General features: G+C 37.1%; 2 protein-coding genes across 3 annotated transcripts; both read left to right on the plus strand.

The window, feature by feature from the left end:
• The first annotated feature begins 461 nt into the window (after positions 1-461).
• Positions 462-7239, plus strand: LOC114525778 (transcription initiation factor TFIID subunit 5-like). Its single transcript, XM_028547201.1, has 22 exons — positions 462-606; positions 712-751; positions 856-916; positions 1327-1365; positions 1679-1718; positions 1822-1900; positions 2241-2364; positions 2446-2509; positions 2659-2713; positions 2795-2872; positions 2943-3049; positions 3169-3199; positions 3606-3669; positions 3776-3895; positions 3996-4141; positions 4369-4588; positions 4820-4931; positions 5060-5173; positions 5552-5606; positions 5969-6091; positions 6164-6242; positions 6350-7239. The coding sequence occupies exons 1-22, from the start codon at positions 502-504 to the stop codon at positions 6477-6479; spliced, it is 1986 nt and encodes a 661-aa protein (XP_028403002.1). The 5' UTR covers positions 462-501; the 3' UTR covers positions 6480-7239.
• A 2586-nt stretch (positions 7240-9825) lies between these two features.
• On the plus strand, positions 9826-16405 carry LOC114525684 (forkhead box protein N3-like). Of its 2 annotated transcripts, none has more exons than XM_028547095.1 (6): positions 9826-9973; positions 11345-11418; positions 13257-13851; positions 13953-14130; positions 14270-14468; positions 15335-16405. In XM_028547095.1, the coding sequence occupies exons 3-6, from the start codon at positions 13288-13290 to the stop codon at positions 15630-15632; spliced, it is 1239 nt and encodes a 412-aa protein (XP_028402896.1). In that variant the 5' UTR covers positions 9826-9973; positions 11345-11418; positions 13257-13287; the 3' UTR covers positions 15633-16405. The 2 variants fall into 2 exon arrangements, with proteins under 2 accessions (XP_028402896.1, XP_028402895.1); XM_028547094.1 differs by lacking the exon at positions 9826-9973 and adding an exon at positions 11015-11185.
• Positions 16406-16477: the final 72 nt, after the last annotated feature.

The following is a 16477-nucleotide window of genomic DNA, read 5'->3' on the forward strand; positions in this document are numbered from 1 at the left end:
ATTAATAATAATAATAAATAAGACACGCATACTTGAAAGACTGAGTAAATTTAATTCTTTTTAATTAAATTAATTCCCCGGTTGCAACTATGCTTTGGTTATGATGTCAAATATTTTGATATGGATAACCACGCTGTTTTCATGGTCAAATGCATGTTCTATGTAAAGTTTCATATATGTTTGGTGCTCATATACAAACATTAAACAATGTAACCATGCTTTGGTTACGAGGTAAAATTTGACATCCTAACCCTAACCGTTACCCTAACACTAACCCTAGCGCTAACCCTAACCCTAACCCTAGCGCTAACCTATTGCTAACCCTAACCCTAGCGCTAACCTGGCGCTAACCCTAGCGCTAACCCTAACACTAACCCTAGCGCTAACCCTAACCCTAGCGCTAACCTGGCGCTAACCCTAGCGCTAACACATCAACAGCTCATGAGTCGGAAAATGTGAGAACACTTGTCTTGGGGTCCGAGGCACTCGAATATTTCCAATATGGCGGCAAATTCTGGTGCAAACATGCAACAAAAGGAACAGTCAGATGCTGATAAACAAACCTTACTTGCAGTTTTACAGTATTTGAAAAAGCAGAATTTGAAGGTAAACAATAAAAAGCATTTGAAGTGTGAATTCGTTAAAATTTTTTGCCGGTTTTGATCATGATTTGTTCACTTATATGCCATGGCGTTGTGATTCATAATATAGGGCACAGAAGAAGCTTTAAGACGTGAAGTGTCGTGTGCAGGTTAGAAACACGACCAGAAATCTTGGCAGTTGCTAAAATACATCGTCACTTCACTGTGGTTATTTTTGAATATCCTAAGATGTCATATAAATTTAAATATTAAGGTATTGAAGAGAGCAGTGTTGCTGGAAAAGATATCAGTAGTGCATTGTCAGAATACAGCAGGTAAAGTGCTTCAAATATATGTCCAATATTGTGAATAGTTATTAAATAATATATAGCTTAATTTTGCCTTCGGTCCCTATGTCAGATGCAGGATTACCTGATGGTCTGGTTACTCTGGTATAAGGACTGAATATTTTTGACCAGTAACTTGCATGGTTGTAGGTCTCTGGTATTTGTAACTTGGTACAACCCTTACTCGAAAAAGTATGCAAACTTTCCAATTGAGATTTGAAAAATGTACTAGGAAATATATAGAAGACATCAAAATTGCATTTCTGATATCTTGCTTGTTCTATACATACTTTCCACACTGGGTATGCATGACCACTGAATCTTGCTGAATGGTAACTTGATTAAATCATTAGCTACATATGGGCAATAATATCATATCATATGTTTTCTTATTTCAGTGAAGGAGATCCTACAAAGTATGAAGTATATTATGCTAGGTGCGGTATTATTTGATTCACAATTATTTTATTTAATAGCCTACGGCTGTAGCTAGAAGCTTTATAGCTGGGAGGGGAGAGGGATATATTCATATATTTGTCCTATGCCAGACTGATTTATTTTGTTTGGTATATTGTCCCTATGACATGTAAACATGAATATATGAATTAACACCTCTCCCCCAATTAAGCCAGTCTAGCTGCAGCTCTGGCTGCATCAAATTGGCATTTTCAATAAAGAAATTTAATCTATTTGAATAGGGGTTAAACAGTATTTTGTCTGCTAAAATGTTATTTATATTTTATTTCACAGCATCCAGGAGTACATTGAAAAGTCACTCGATGTTTACAAGGTTTGGCAAATTTTTGTGTTTTCTTGCTCTATAGAACACAAAATACAGTGAATTGTGCATTCTTTTTCATATATAAAATAATTAGATTTATTTGAAATTTTAGCCTGAACTTGGCACAATCTTGTATCCATTATTTGTTCATATGTATCTGGACTTAATTTACCAAGGTCATGAGGAGAAAGGTATGGAATAGTTGTAGTTTGAAAACTCAACCAAGGTGTTGAGGTTCAAATGATTAATATATGATAATGTTGATTGGCATCTTTCTTTGCACCTAAGATGACATTTGGACTTTATCTAGACTCTATTAAGACTAGTGCAAGAAGAACTAAATACTTTATATAGATTTATTTAGACCTTAAGTTAAACTTTAGACTTTATCTATACTGTATTAAAATCTAAAGATGAAGTTTAGACTCTATTGGGACTTTAGGTTGATATTTAGAGTTATCTAGACTTTATTTAGACCCTATTGTAGGATGAAATTTCGGCTTTACACTATTATCATTGTGTTTGTTGCAGCTAAATCGTTTATAACAAAGTTTCGTGATAGCCAGGAGGATTACTACCAGGAAGATATTATGAAACTCTCATCAGTCACTCACAAAGAGCATGTTGAAGTAAATGACTTGATGCTTACGCTTAGGTACGTACTATATAATTGATCAATCTGCTGATCTAAAAAAAATTGCTCAGTATGTATTTGTTCTGCTTCTGTCAATCTCAGGAGTAATAAATTTGTGATCAAGTTGTCTCGAGAGTCGTATCAGGCCTTGAAAAAGAAGCTCCAGGTAGAGTACACTTTTCAAGCATATATTTCCATTCATGTCTCTTGTTTTACATTTGACATCAGAATAGCCAAAATTGCTTCCAATCAAACCTGCAATTAATGGGTTGTCCACATTCCTAGCACAGTAACTCAGGACAATTTTATTTTCAGGAAAGTCAAAATAATCTTGTTTTAAATTTGATCCAACAACATCTCCAGTTTGATGGTGAGATATTTATGCAACTTCTAAAGAACACATAAAAATGACATCCTTTATTTCAACCTACTTCTGGTGCTTTTTTCACAGTCTTCGATGGTCGTCCACGCAGTAAAGATGCAGTGTCCTCTGCAGCGGGTGCCATTGTTGGAGAGCCAACAAATGAAGGTATGTGCTTCAAGAGTTTATGTTTGTCTTGTGGGGCGGGTAGTCATTATATTCACTTCATTTTTACCAGCAAATAAAGGGAAAGTGTTACATGGTATTGCACAAGAGCCAGACCTTGGTGTGGTCTTGCCAGAAGATGATCCCGAGAATGAAGATCAAGAGAAAGACAAACCGAAGGTGAGTGTTTGCCACAGAACTCCTTAAAACAACTCATGTCCTGACATATCCATCCTGTATGTGATTCACAAATTTTGAACTATTTACTCATTGCTTTATATTCATCTCTTGGAATATAGAAAAAGAAAACAAAGAAAGAGGGAGGTCAAGGTAGGGTACATATTATACAAAGCTACCTTCTCCCACAAGCAATGTTCTCTGTTGCTTACTTGCGCATTGCTTGTAGGATTCAGTGTATTTATGATTGCTGCTGCACAAGCTGATGGGTCCTACTAAATACCGTCCGGGAGTGCTCATATAGTTTCCTTCGTGGGCGGCCCTTCAATTGTTTTCGTTGCCGGGGCTGGTTGAGAATCACTTTTAACATTGTTTTTGTTGAAAAAAAGAAGTCAAAAATCTTCAAAAGGGATCACACATAGATTTATTCACCCTTGCGTACTCCGGGGAGCTCTCAGCTGCTCCCGGGCGGTATTTAGTAGGACCGCAAACAAGTGTAAGTTTAAGTCTATAGCTTAATTGAATAAAAAGATTGAAGTATAAGTTTTAATACTTGTAGGAAAAAAGAAGAAAGAGTTTAACCCTGATGCACCGAAACTTGACAGAATTCCTTTCCCAGATTTGTAAGTTCTTCATCCTTTACCTTGCCAAGATTCTGCCCATTAAATATATGCTTGACATTATATATATTATATATGTAAACCCTCAATGATAATCCTTCTATTTCAGAAAAGATCGTGAGAAAGTTCTAAAAGCCACAATGCTCAAAGAGACTGCGAAGATGTTGAATGTTGATAGTGAAACATTGCCGTCAGTTTGTTTGTACACCTTTTTGAATGCCCATCAAGGGTAAGAGATGCTGAACGGGTCATCCTTCAAGACTTTTACTGTTGGAGGTTGTTTGTTAGGGGTTTTAAAATAATAAATTGTATTTTATATATTTTTTCAGGCTGAACACAATAACATTTTCCGATGACTCCAATCTTATTTGCGGCGGTTTTGAAAACAGTTCACTTCGCATTTGGACGCTCACGCCGAGGAAATTACGTGCTTTGAAACCAGCTGTCGAATTGGCAAGGATAGATAAAGATGCAGGTACAATGAAAGAAACAGTTTCTCTTCAAGTGCTTCGTGTATTGGCTGTAGGAGCTAGGTGAAGCCCTTCTGGCCTGGGCTATGGGGGATGAAATCCAGCTGGTTAAACGGGTATAGGGTAGAGGGGGTGCACCCCATTTCACATCCCCTCCACCTTTACCAATATTTTAGAATCTTCTAAAAGATAAACCATGAAATTGATATTTTCAATGTTTGCCTTATTGTAGAGGATGTGTTTGAACGAATACTGGATGATAAAACTGCAGCAGAGTCGAAGACACTCATAGGTCATAGCGGACCGATTTATGGCGCAAGTTTCAACTATGATAATTCACTACTTCTCACATCGTCCGAGGATAAAACCGTCAGATTATGGAGTTTATTCACATATACGAATATTGTGTGTTATAAGGGCCATAACTATCCTGTGTGGGATGTTCAGTTTAGGTACGTTTGAAAAAGCTATCTTTATCTGCACTTTAATGTATATGTATTCCTGCATCAGTTCAAAAGTCTTCTTCTCAGAAATCTAGCAAGGATTATTCCGTCATTTATCCAAACTGTTCTTTTAAACTGTTCTTCGTTGAATTCCAATAAGGATCGTCCTTTATTGATCCAGTGTTACAACAGAAGAAAACTTAAAGTATTTCTCTGATAAATATTTCTCTCCCATTTCAGTCCTAAAGGACTCTACTTCGCATCTTGTTCTCACGATCGAACTGCGAGATTATGGACAACAGAGAACCCTCATCCACTGCGAATATTTGCTGGACATTACTCTGACGTTAATGTGAGTTCTATTTTAATGGCTTCACTCTAACCACAGTGCTCTGACCTAGCTATTACGTTAGCCTGTCCTAAACTACTGCCTGTAGTAGAAAGATAACGTGGTTGTAAAACTCTTCTGTTTTTCATTAGACATTACGCTTTCATCCGAACTGTAATTACATCGCTACTGGGTCATGCGACCGGACAGTGAGATTGTGGGATATTACCTCTGGTCAATGTGTTCGTGTGCTCACTGGACACAAGGTGGGTTACGTTAAGATTGGTTTTATCCTGTACCAATCAGTAAATTCTGGTACTAGCTAGCGGACTCTGTGGTACCAGCCGGTGAATTCTGATTCTATCCAGTGAACTCTGTTACTATACCAGAGAGTGAACTCTGGTACCAGCATGTGATGTTACCAGCAAGTTAACTCTGGTACCAGTTAACTCTGGTACCAGCAAATGGTACTCTTGTACTAGCCAGTAAAATCACTGATACCAGCCAGTGATCTCTGTCACGAGCAAGTAAATTTAGGCACTAGCTAGTCGATTCAAATACCATTCCGTGATCTCTGGCACCAGCTGGTTAACTCGATTACCATCAAGGACACACATCATGACAATTTCAATCTTTTCTTGTAGGGTGCGATTCACTCGTTAGATTTCAGTCCGGATGGTCGTTATTTAGCCTCTTCAGGTAGGTATTTTCTTGACATTGGCACTGAACTAATAAACTATTCCATTGAACGGTGGTTAAGTTCAAAATAGAAAGCAAGTCTACCGTTTTATTCAACAAGCAAACTAAATGTTTTTAACCTTAATACAAAGATACTGTTTACAACTACATATTCAGTGCATAATATTCAAGTTGACTCATTCGAGAGAGTTGTAAGAGTGTTGTTTCATTTTTACTTAACCACCGTTTAAGCTAAACGGGCTTGATACAACCGGCCTCTGATTAGAGAAAATCCCGACTACATTCGTCGTCCCCTTTAGTATTGCATTAGAGATGAATATGATAATTATAAATTATATCTTGATGAAAAACCTGTTTTTCAGGTGTTGATAAGAAAATTATCCTGTGGGATATTCCCGAAGCTCGTCCTACTGCAGAATTTAATGGTCACACAGACACCGTGCACTCGCTGAGGTTCAGCAGAGATGGTCATATTTTAGCATCGGGTGAGTTTCCTTCACCTGGCTTGCTATTTTTTTAAATATTACCCGAAACTAAGCGTTCATTCTTTCAATCAGGCGGTTCAGACTGCTGTGTGAAGCTATGGAGTGCTCAGAATGCTTGCAATAAAGATGACGAGGACGATTTAATGTTAGGGTAAGTTGATGTGGTATTTCTAGGAATTATCTATACCAAAGTGGTCAGGGGGGGAGGGGTTGGGTGATACCTGCCCGTGAGTCATGGTGATATTGTTATTTACTCAGGATGGATAACTCGGGCTGTACAGTACAAATGACGGAATTAGCTTCGTTTCCAACAAAAGTTACCCCAGTACACTGTCTGCATTTTACTTGGAGGAATTTGCTGTTGTCTGCTGGTCCGTTTGATCGATAGCGTACATAAACATGTGGTTACCGTTAGAGGTACTATCAACAGGGTGCCATGAGACTCCATTTTCATGGCTGAACTGTTAATGCGCGTTTTGATATCATATGGGTAACCGTGCATCCACGGGAATAACTGTATATTTAAGAGGATAGCTGTGCGGGACAGTAGAGGATAACTGTGTATTAACGAGGATAGCTGTGTTTTCACGAGGATAACTGTATATCTCTGAGGATAACTAGGTGAGAATTACCAGGTTTATCTGTGAGGAGATACAGTACTGTAACTGGATAACCACGAGGATAATTAGGTATCCGCAAGGATAACTGGCTTATCCATGAGGGCAACTGGCTTATCCATGAGGGTAACTGGCTTATCCATGAGGGTGATTGGTGGCCATATTGACCAGTAACATGATACAACGATGACAGATGTTAAGCCATCAATCAGAGACATATCGTATTCCTAACACTTCCCACACTATCACAATTTTCTTGGAAATGACACCACTTTAACTATTGATTACAGTCTTGTCTCCATGTAAATGGTTTATTTTTTCTCATTTACCTCAAAGTTCAACTTTTCTTCCCTCATCTGGAAGGTGGAGAGGTGAAGTGTGCGAATTATCCTTATTACCAACGTAAAAACTGTTGAAGAAAATAACAATTTCTATGCACAAATAAAAACATGTGTATATAATCTTGCAGTTAAAATGTACTATCTAATCTTTGTGCCTGTAAATCAGTTGGTATGTTATTACACGTCTAGACAGTATTGTTTAGTGTTTGTGTTTATATCGTTGCTACATACGTTGCTATCCAATTCAAAACTTTGAGTAACTCAAATGCCTAGCAACTGGTGTTTTATCTCACCAGGGCATATAAAGTAATTGCTTTAACAATTTTAAGTACAAAGACGGTATAATCGTGTGAATTCTAATTTAGAAATTTAAATTTTCTATAAACCGACTATATTTGGCTTCAGTCTAAACCCCAGTGTCCTAAAATTCGAACTGTAATAATAATGGCGCTAATATATATTCCGAATTTTGAATTTAACAATAATCATAGCACTCTAGTTCTGATTTGATTAATTCGGGTTCAGTGATAATCCTAATCCTAACCACGATTAATACTAATCTTGAACGTAATCCTGACCCATTTTTAATCGTGAACGTGCAAACCACGGCACTTATCCCAAAGATATTACCGTGTTAAAATTCGAACGTATCTTTAGTATGGACGTTTTTCAGTTGAAATGAGTGAAGTCCATCGTTCAAAGGTGTGATGCCTACCCCTAATTTCCCTAGAAAGATAATTTTGTCTGGCAAAACAAGCATACATCATCACAACCTTTTCGTCTTTTGATAGATGTGAACGAGTGAATTAGTTACGGATGTTCAAATAAGAGCTCTTGTACATCAGAGCATTCGTAACTAATTCACTCGTTCACATCTACCAAAAGAAGAAAATCACATTTAACATCGCAAGTGTAAATGGGCCTCATAAAAACTCCAGGCAAAACAGACTTGTTCCAGCTGCCCCTCCGTATCACCCATATGGCTGGATGTTAATTTATAAACATTAATTGTTAATGTGTACACAACAATTAGCGATTTAGAAAGTTTGTTATTTTCTGCTCTCAACAACAGCTTTGTTGACTCGCTGAAGGAAAAACGCTCGTGTTGAAAGCACACTTGTTTTTAAACACATGTCGAAACACGACAAGATTAAATTAATAAAAAGCAAAGCAAGACTTGCACGTGTTTTGTGTAAATATATTTGGCAAACACTTTAGTCTGCTAATCAATAGGCGGAAAACTAATTCATCTTCGGGCTGATATTAATATGCATCATGAATTAAAATAGGACCGGTCAGGAATCGGACGTGTTTCATCTTTATTCGCGCGGATTAACGCCATAAACTCTTATTAATGTCGTGGCGTCTCGGTCTCCCCCTAAACTATCTTCACTCATTGACACAACTCGGACATTTGCTACAATTTTTCGAGATACCATTCACTTAGAGAAGATTATCATTAATTCATCCCGTCGTTCGACCCGCAGGAAATACACGGAAAACGTCAAACGTCAAGTTCTGCATAACTTCCGCATACGCTAATTCTTGATGCTGTTGAACTAAAGATGTCACAATTGTAAACTGTCTTAACACTATATGACTATATTTGCCCAATTGAATCTGTCCAAGTTTTTTCAGTTCATCAGCTCAAATCATAGGCACTGGCCATACGAAATAGAATTTATTTGTTGAAGGAAGATGGAAAATATATATTTTAGTCATAAAGAAAGCCTTATATTGGACTTTCGAGTTGAAAAGCGAAACCGAAAAAACGGATGCAGTTTTTTTGCCTTGGAATACTTTAAATTTTCATTGTCCTTTTAAAGTGAGTCAAGCATTCAAATGCTAGACATACCGGATACTTGGGGTAACCACGGTGTAACTGAGGGGTATGATGACGGATACGTCAGTTTTATTTTCAGTAGTCATATATGTTTAGCAGAATTGGGAAAAAAGATGTTCAGAGGTTTTAAGAAAAGTATTTAGTGCGAGCACTTTAAAAATGGGTCGAAAATTGGCTAGCCCTGGCTTAAATTTACGATACAAGTCTGAGGTCATTACAACTTGTTTAATATATCATATACAATAACACAAATTATGTAACAATTCACGTGTAAAAGATATATTCGCTTGTAAATGTATAAAATATTTTCCATGTAAACCTTCAAGGCGTAATTGCCAAACGCATTGTTTTTTTTAATTACTAACAAAGCAATATAATTGGTGTGTCGTAATTGTCTCAATTAACAGTTCATCAACGAATTAATTAGAACACGCTTGCCTATTTCTTCAAGTTGAACTTTGTTGGTAATTATCCTTGAAAAATAACTACTTCCGTTATAAAAGAGTATTTTAAAATATTCAAATCAGTGCTTCTTTTTATGTAACGACTTCGTCATTCAACTTCATTATCCTTGCTCGGTACGTTCCCAAAAAGCGATCGTGTTTATTTTTACCTGAAGGATTCCCTTTCGTTGTTTAGATGTAATTGCGAACACCTGTACTATTAATGACAAACTTTTGCATTTTAAGTGTATATTGTATTTGATGTTTACCACTGATAGTGGGGGCTTTGCTACGAGACTTTGAGATGTTTGGGTAGTGAACATCTTAAGCCGGCTTTTATCTTTTTGCTGTAAACTAATCGTTGAATCTCATACTGTAGATATTTCCTTATTGACTTTTGATATGTTATAAACACCGCTTGTTCTCTATGCAAATGTTCTGAAATCAGTGAAGCGAAATCTACAGTGTATACGTAGTCATATGAACAGGCTGTGTTGCCGTGACTGCACTCAGTGAGACGTCACGGAGAAGAAAGGCGAACTGTAAAAGCGACGTGGTGACTTGAAGGCACATTTCATCTCATTGGAAACCACTTTCTCTAATTCTTTCTCCTCAAAAAGTAAACCTATTCCTGAAAGGTACGTTTTGTAGTCAATTCGACATTTTAACTCGGAATTTTTGTTAGAAATTGAGATCAATTTAAGGCGAGTCTTGACGATGCTAGTAAATGAATGGCGGGCTAATTATAACGGAACGCGGACCCCATTAGCATCAATTCCAACAGCTTGCGACCCAGCTGTTTCTAAAATACAATTAGAGCTCATTTTCATCGGTGTTAGTTAACTAATGACGCAAAAATTTGAGCCGGGTAATGGAATTTTGTAACACTATATTTAAAACAAAGTTTCAAATTTTGAAACATTCGCTGAAAGGGCTATACGAGACAGCTCGTGGTCTATAAAACGTAATCCTGTTCAAATATTGCTTATTAATGTTTAATAGTCGCGCAACAGTCAATATTTACCCAATTCGTAATTCTCTCATTGCAAAATTGATCTTAAAAAGCACGAATTCCTAGCAGTGGATACAAAAATGAGTTTCACTAACAGACGATACATATATGTGATTGCGTGTGACGGATTTTGTTGCTCAAACACGCAAAATTTCTTCTTTGTGTTCCGTTCTTGACTTCTTGATCAGAGAATCATTCGCATTGCGACAGACGAATTTTCAAGCCCGAACATAACCTATAAAACATGTTCGAAATAATATAAAACACCTCTTCGCTTTCGTTAGAAGCGTGCAAAACAGTTTGGTATTTGAATTCGTACGCTCATTGTTCGGAAGTCCTCACGCAAGACATTTGCTACTTTTCATTGGGGAGCTGTTTTCAAAGTAACTTCTGAAGGTGAACACCTTGTTTTAGTTTGGGGTAATATTTGTCAAACAAGGTGGCAGAGTTTGCTTGTTGTTGATTTAAGATTTGATGGCTAGAAGACTTGCCCGTTCTGGTTCGTTTGTTTCCTCCACATAAGGAAAACGAACCATTCGTCAGGGTAAATAAATTCATCATTCAAGTCGCTTCGAAGTCGGTTGTCCTTAACGACAATCGGCTCTTGCGCGCTGATTGGTCGAACTGCGCTTCCCGTGCCCATAGTAACCTCGTATATCTGGACTCGCGCGTGGAATTTCGAATACACACGCGGCCGTCCACACTTATCACTTTCGATAATATGTCTTTGGATTTGAAAACTGTTGAAACATTTTAAGCCCAATTCATTGGCTTTCCTCGCTGGTAGCTCGCTTGTTTTTCCATGAAGAATAGCATTTTCTTGCGGCAGCAATAATGTGTAAGTACTCTGGCACCTTGTGGTATTTGAAAGCAAAATATCATACCTTTTACGAGTGTCGTCATTTATTCACAAGCCATATGATCTGTGTTCTCAAATTATGAAGTATCAATCGACAATGGTACAAGTTAAATATTCTTTTGTCTCCATTTGTTGTAGGCAGCAACTCTTCGCCTGTGTGGGATCGTTTGGACGTGTATCTGTTGTGGCAGTTATTCAGATAACCTGAAAAAGTAAGTTTTTGTATATGGCTTGGACGATGAGCAAACGCGTTGCCCAAAAGCGCGCTTTGACCCGCGAACCGCAGCGTTGATCTTTGATAACAAAACGCTTAGCACGTTTTGCGACTTGATGAAGCTCCTACATTCCTCCTGAACATTTGCCTCAAAACATGTTACTATGCCTTCGCCTAAAAAGGAAGCGTTAAAAGATACCAACTCCTTATAATATTATAACTAGTCCTTAATTTCGTTTCGCCGTAAATATATTAAAACAGTTGTCAAATGGAGTCTTCGATGCGGCGTAGTTTATTATGAATTTCATCCCACTGTAGGCGTTCTGAAAAACTGAGAACAATTTTACACCGCAGTAATTTGCAACTTTAAGAAATCTGTGGAATATTCTGTCTTTCTTAGAACAATACAACACGTATTGTTGTTGAAATCTCGGCGAAAGCTGACGAGGAAACAGCGTGTTTGTGCTAGCTAATTTTGGCCTTAAAATCGTAGTTGGCATAACAACATAAACTATAATTCCACTGTACAATTATTTTCAAAGCAATTGCCGAGATTTATAACTGGCATGAAGCTGTGCTGTTGTTTTGACTACCCTGGAAGCGTCTTTATGAACTTTTGAAATTAAAGCAAATTTAGTGTTTCTACATGGACATGCTGGAGTATAGGCAAACATATTATTTTACATGTCTTCAGTTTGTCGACTGCATTCATTACGTGTTAAGAATTTTTATGAAAGTAAGCCATTTAAGAAGAACAGCTCCACAGCACAGCGAATGTAAAATTAATGGCTATAATCCTACGTTCACAAGACCTCATTCTTCAACTAGTTTGCAGGAAGGAATTTGCAAGCATTGATGCACGTCAAGTACCGACGCTCGTTTTCGTTTCAAAGCAGTTGTTGAATAGCTTTCGAAAATTAGGAAATTATTTTCTTTAAAGGGGGTTTTAATGGCCGAGCCGTATTTAACGTCAGTTAATCAGCTTTGCATTTAAAAGAAATAATTTTCACGCTGTTTGTAGGAGCAAAACCCACAAAGGGAATGAATTTTTAATTATGCCATTTTTAAACGCTTTGGCCTTTGTTGAGAGCCGTATTCTCTGTTGTCTACCTTTCATTCTCGCTTGTTAATACGACATATTGAAACTTTTTAAAAAAGATTTTTCTCTCAATTGTGAGGTTTGTGTAATGTTAGAGGGAGTTTTTTTGGTGAATATATCAAATTACCGTAACATGGGGTTACAGGTTTTTAAAGTCATGATAATTAGCTACATGTTATCTCAGGAAGATAGTAATTTCAGAAATGATGCGAGCGATTTAATATGATAGCGTGCAGGGGAGAAAGATACCAAATACATTGTTCAGTTTTCAATACACCTTTTGTTGTTATGTTTTCCCATTGTTTTTCTAAATTAAAATTCAGGAAGTCATTGATTAAATAATTGGGATTTGTAATTGTCAAGATGGAGTTACTGGCAAATGTAGTTTTACAGGATACGTTTAATAGGTATTACATAATGTTCAAACCAACACTTTCTTTGAAAAAAAAGCATTTTAAGTGATGTGAATGTGCATTTTAGCCTCATTTGGGTGAATAAAAGAAAGATGTATTGTCTACTGTTTAGATAACTAAAAAAATAGCAACCTTGACATTTCATCTGGAAGTTAGCAACTAGGTGACTTGCTTGTCTCTGCTGCTAATCTAGATGAATGGGCTTCCTCAGAACATATCTTTAACAAATCTACTTATAATGGACACCCCTATACGCATAAAACAACAAAGATATTTCAAGTAGGGTATTACCAAGGTTCTTGACTTCTTCATTTCTCACTGTAGGACTTTATAAAGTCGGAAACTCACAAAAAAAATGGAAAAGCCACAAACTTGTGTCGAAAGACCGCCTTCAATAAAACTAAGCAAATCTGCAAGCAACACCGTTTTGAGTAACCCAACAGAGTTAGCAAAGGTTAAAATGAACTTGAGCAAAAGTTGCTTTGGTGTAATGTCAAATGACAAGAAACCACTGGACTTAGATTTAACAAACCTGAATTGGTTACAAAATAATAACTTACTGAAAGGAATTCACAATGGAGCAAAACGTGGCTGCTTGCCACCTCTGCAAGATATGGACCTAACATTTATACCAGGCACTCAAATAAATGGAGGTGGACCCAAACACGCAAGCTCACCAAAAATGAACTTACCAAATGCAAAAAACACTCCAAGGAAACCACCCTATTCATTTTCTTCATTAATTTTTATGGCAATTGAAGATTCAAGCAATAAAAAATTACCTGTTAAAGACATTTACAACTGGATAACAGAAAGATTCCCATATTTTCGGAATGCACCATTAGGATGGAAAAATTCAGTGCGACATAATTTGTCATTAAACAAATGTTTTAAGAAGGTTGACAAGGACAAGGGGCAGGTATGTGGAATCATTGGAATAGGTACCTGTGGACTTTGAGGCCTTGTTTCATGCCTACCCTGATGACATATTTATCAAGATTTAATGTAATTTGTTTCCAGGCTATGGGTAAAGGTTCACTTTGGTGCGTTGATCCAGAGTATAGACCAAATCTTATGCAAGCTTTAAGGAAAACACCATCATTTCATCCATACGGCGGCCAGTGGACCACACCACCTCCATCACCACAGAGTTCCAATGGATCTGCCACTAAAGCTTTGGAATCACAACTTCTACAAAGTAGGTTGAGATAGAGTCTTTTTCCTAATTGCACAACCCACGTGTTGTAGCAAATACTGATCCACATATAGTAGCTGAAACATTCAAAAAAGTACCAGGGTATGAGGCTGAATGGTGTATTGAAATAATTTTATTATAGGTATAACACAAAGTGGTAGACATACTCCAAATGTTGATCCAGAAGCAGAGGCTGAAGCTGCTGCAACAATGTGTTTGATGGGTGGAGCATCTGATATTGATAGAAATCCATCAAAAACAAAATTAAAAAAGGGATATAAAAGTTCCTTTTCTGATCTGCTCTCTGTTGCAGCCTCATTAGAAAAAGCTCAAAGACAAAGGTAAGTTTGTAATTTCTTTGTTGATTCCTTACACTCCTGTTATTTTATCTCCAGTTTTTAAAGCGATTAATAAAATCACTTAGATAGAGTTATCCAGGCCTCTTACAACTAGCCCTAGATTAGAATGTTCAACACTTAAAATCAAGTAATCATCTTTAGACAAAGCATTTCTTGTTTATCAAAATTCCTTTTCCACTCACCATTTCCTTTTGACCTATTATCTGGCGTGGCGTAGTGTGGTTGTAACTACTAATTACTGGAGAACTGATATATAAAGCATATTATTAAGATTTGATACAGCACATGCTATTACTAAGGCCTAGTTAAGGTCGAGAATATATTCAACGTCCCATTAAGCGGTTACCGTTTAAAATGTACTTGTAACCATTTGGTCTCCCTTTGGTCAGAATGACATGTCAATTAAACGTAATTTTAAGACTAAAATGATAGGAATGTTGACTGGTCCACATACATAGTCATAGGGATGTGTGATATTCAGAAGTATTACCGTGTGCGATTCTTGGCTGTTTGACACTAATCGTTTAATGTTCTATAATGGCGCATTTTTGTGTGACATAACCTGTTAAGTGGCAACGTGTTTTACACGTACTGCTTTAAAGGTAATGTCCAGACTTAATGTAAACAAACGTTCTAAACAAATTGAACTGCTGTTTTTCTTAAAATGTGACACGTTGTCTGCATATTTTACACAATATTGGTCGAAATAATAAGTTGAAACGTGGGAACTTAAGCAACTGTACCATTAGCAGGTTCCGCATTGTTTTAAAACGGAACCGTTGCGCAAACCGACTGGACATTACGTATACACCTTTTAAAAACACAACGCATTTCTTCCATTGTTTTAGCAAAGGAAAACAAAGAAGAATATCAGACAGGATTTCACCAAGTTCCTCGATGGATAGTGAATACGAATTTGATCGTTCAGATACAGAAGATGAGGATCATGAGAACGAGGCTATGGAGACGTTGATCAAGAAAGATGCACTGGAAGATAGTGGTTATGGTGAAAAAACTGCACGACCCAATGGTGGGAATCAAGATGATGATATAGTTGGTGCTGATGCACTACTAGAACTAGCGAGCAAAGCCTGTATAATGAAACCTCTGTCTGTTGCGAGCAGCGAGGCAAGCGATAGCTCGTGAGTATATCATAGCGAGTAATAGTTTCCGAGAATTTAAATGCCAGTAACTTATTGGTTGATATGGGCTGACGTCGACGCAAGCGATAGAATCGGATTGGTTAATATTGACTGGCATCCAGTCTCCTTTCTACACCTCCAGCATGCAGATCCTCTTTTTTCTCAAGTCGATTAGGACATTTTAAAGCCTGGTGATCCAAATAATCGTTTACAACAGGATGCTGTGTTTTAAATCCACAAGATGGCCAGTTCATCGAATTTTAAACGATAATCTCACGCTGTTTTTAATAAGAAGCATCCCAAAATGCTGGATTAGTTGTGGGACTAGTTGGATTTTTAGACATTCACCTTTTTTCCTTCGATCCTGTGGCCTCGATTTCTTGTTTTCTACACCATGCCATTAAAAAAGTACGAGGCTTAGACCATGCCGTACGGGCAGGGGTGGGGCAGCCGCACCCCCCCCCCCCCCCCAGGAGAAACATTCTTCATGGTGAAACATGAACACGAAGCGATAGGGTCGGAGAAATTAGTAGGTTGGGTCTTCTGAGAATTGGTTTTAGTACTTTACTAATTTTTCTACGTTTGCAATATACTATGTGAATTTAACTGAAGAAATCAATATATTATATATAACATGAAGTAAAATTAACAATATTTAATAAAACTGAAATTTCTTAATGAAATGACCTTTGTTCTTAACGTAAAATGTTTGTAAATGTATAAAAGTGTCGTTGTATTTATCACAAAACAATTCTAATAAATTTGTCGATTTGTGTATTAGTTGTTTTCAGGAGAAATTCCTTTGAAAATTAGCAGTGAGTGTCAAACAGGTTAATAAAAGATGACACA

Source organism: Dendronephthya gigantea, unplaced genomic scaffold, assembly GCF_004324835.1.
Source record: "Dendronephthya gigantea isolate DGI-Jeju-01 unplaced genomic scaffold, DenGig_1.0 000035F, whole genome shotgun sequence".
In the NCBI taxonomy this organism is placed as follows: domain Eukaryota; kingdom Metazoa; phylum Cnidaria; class Anthozoa; order Malacalcyonacea; family Nephtheidae; genus Dendronephthya; species Dendronephthya gigantea.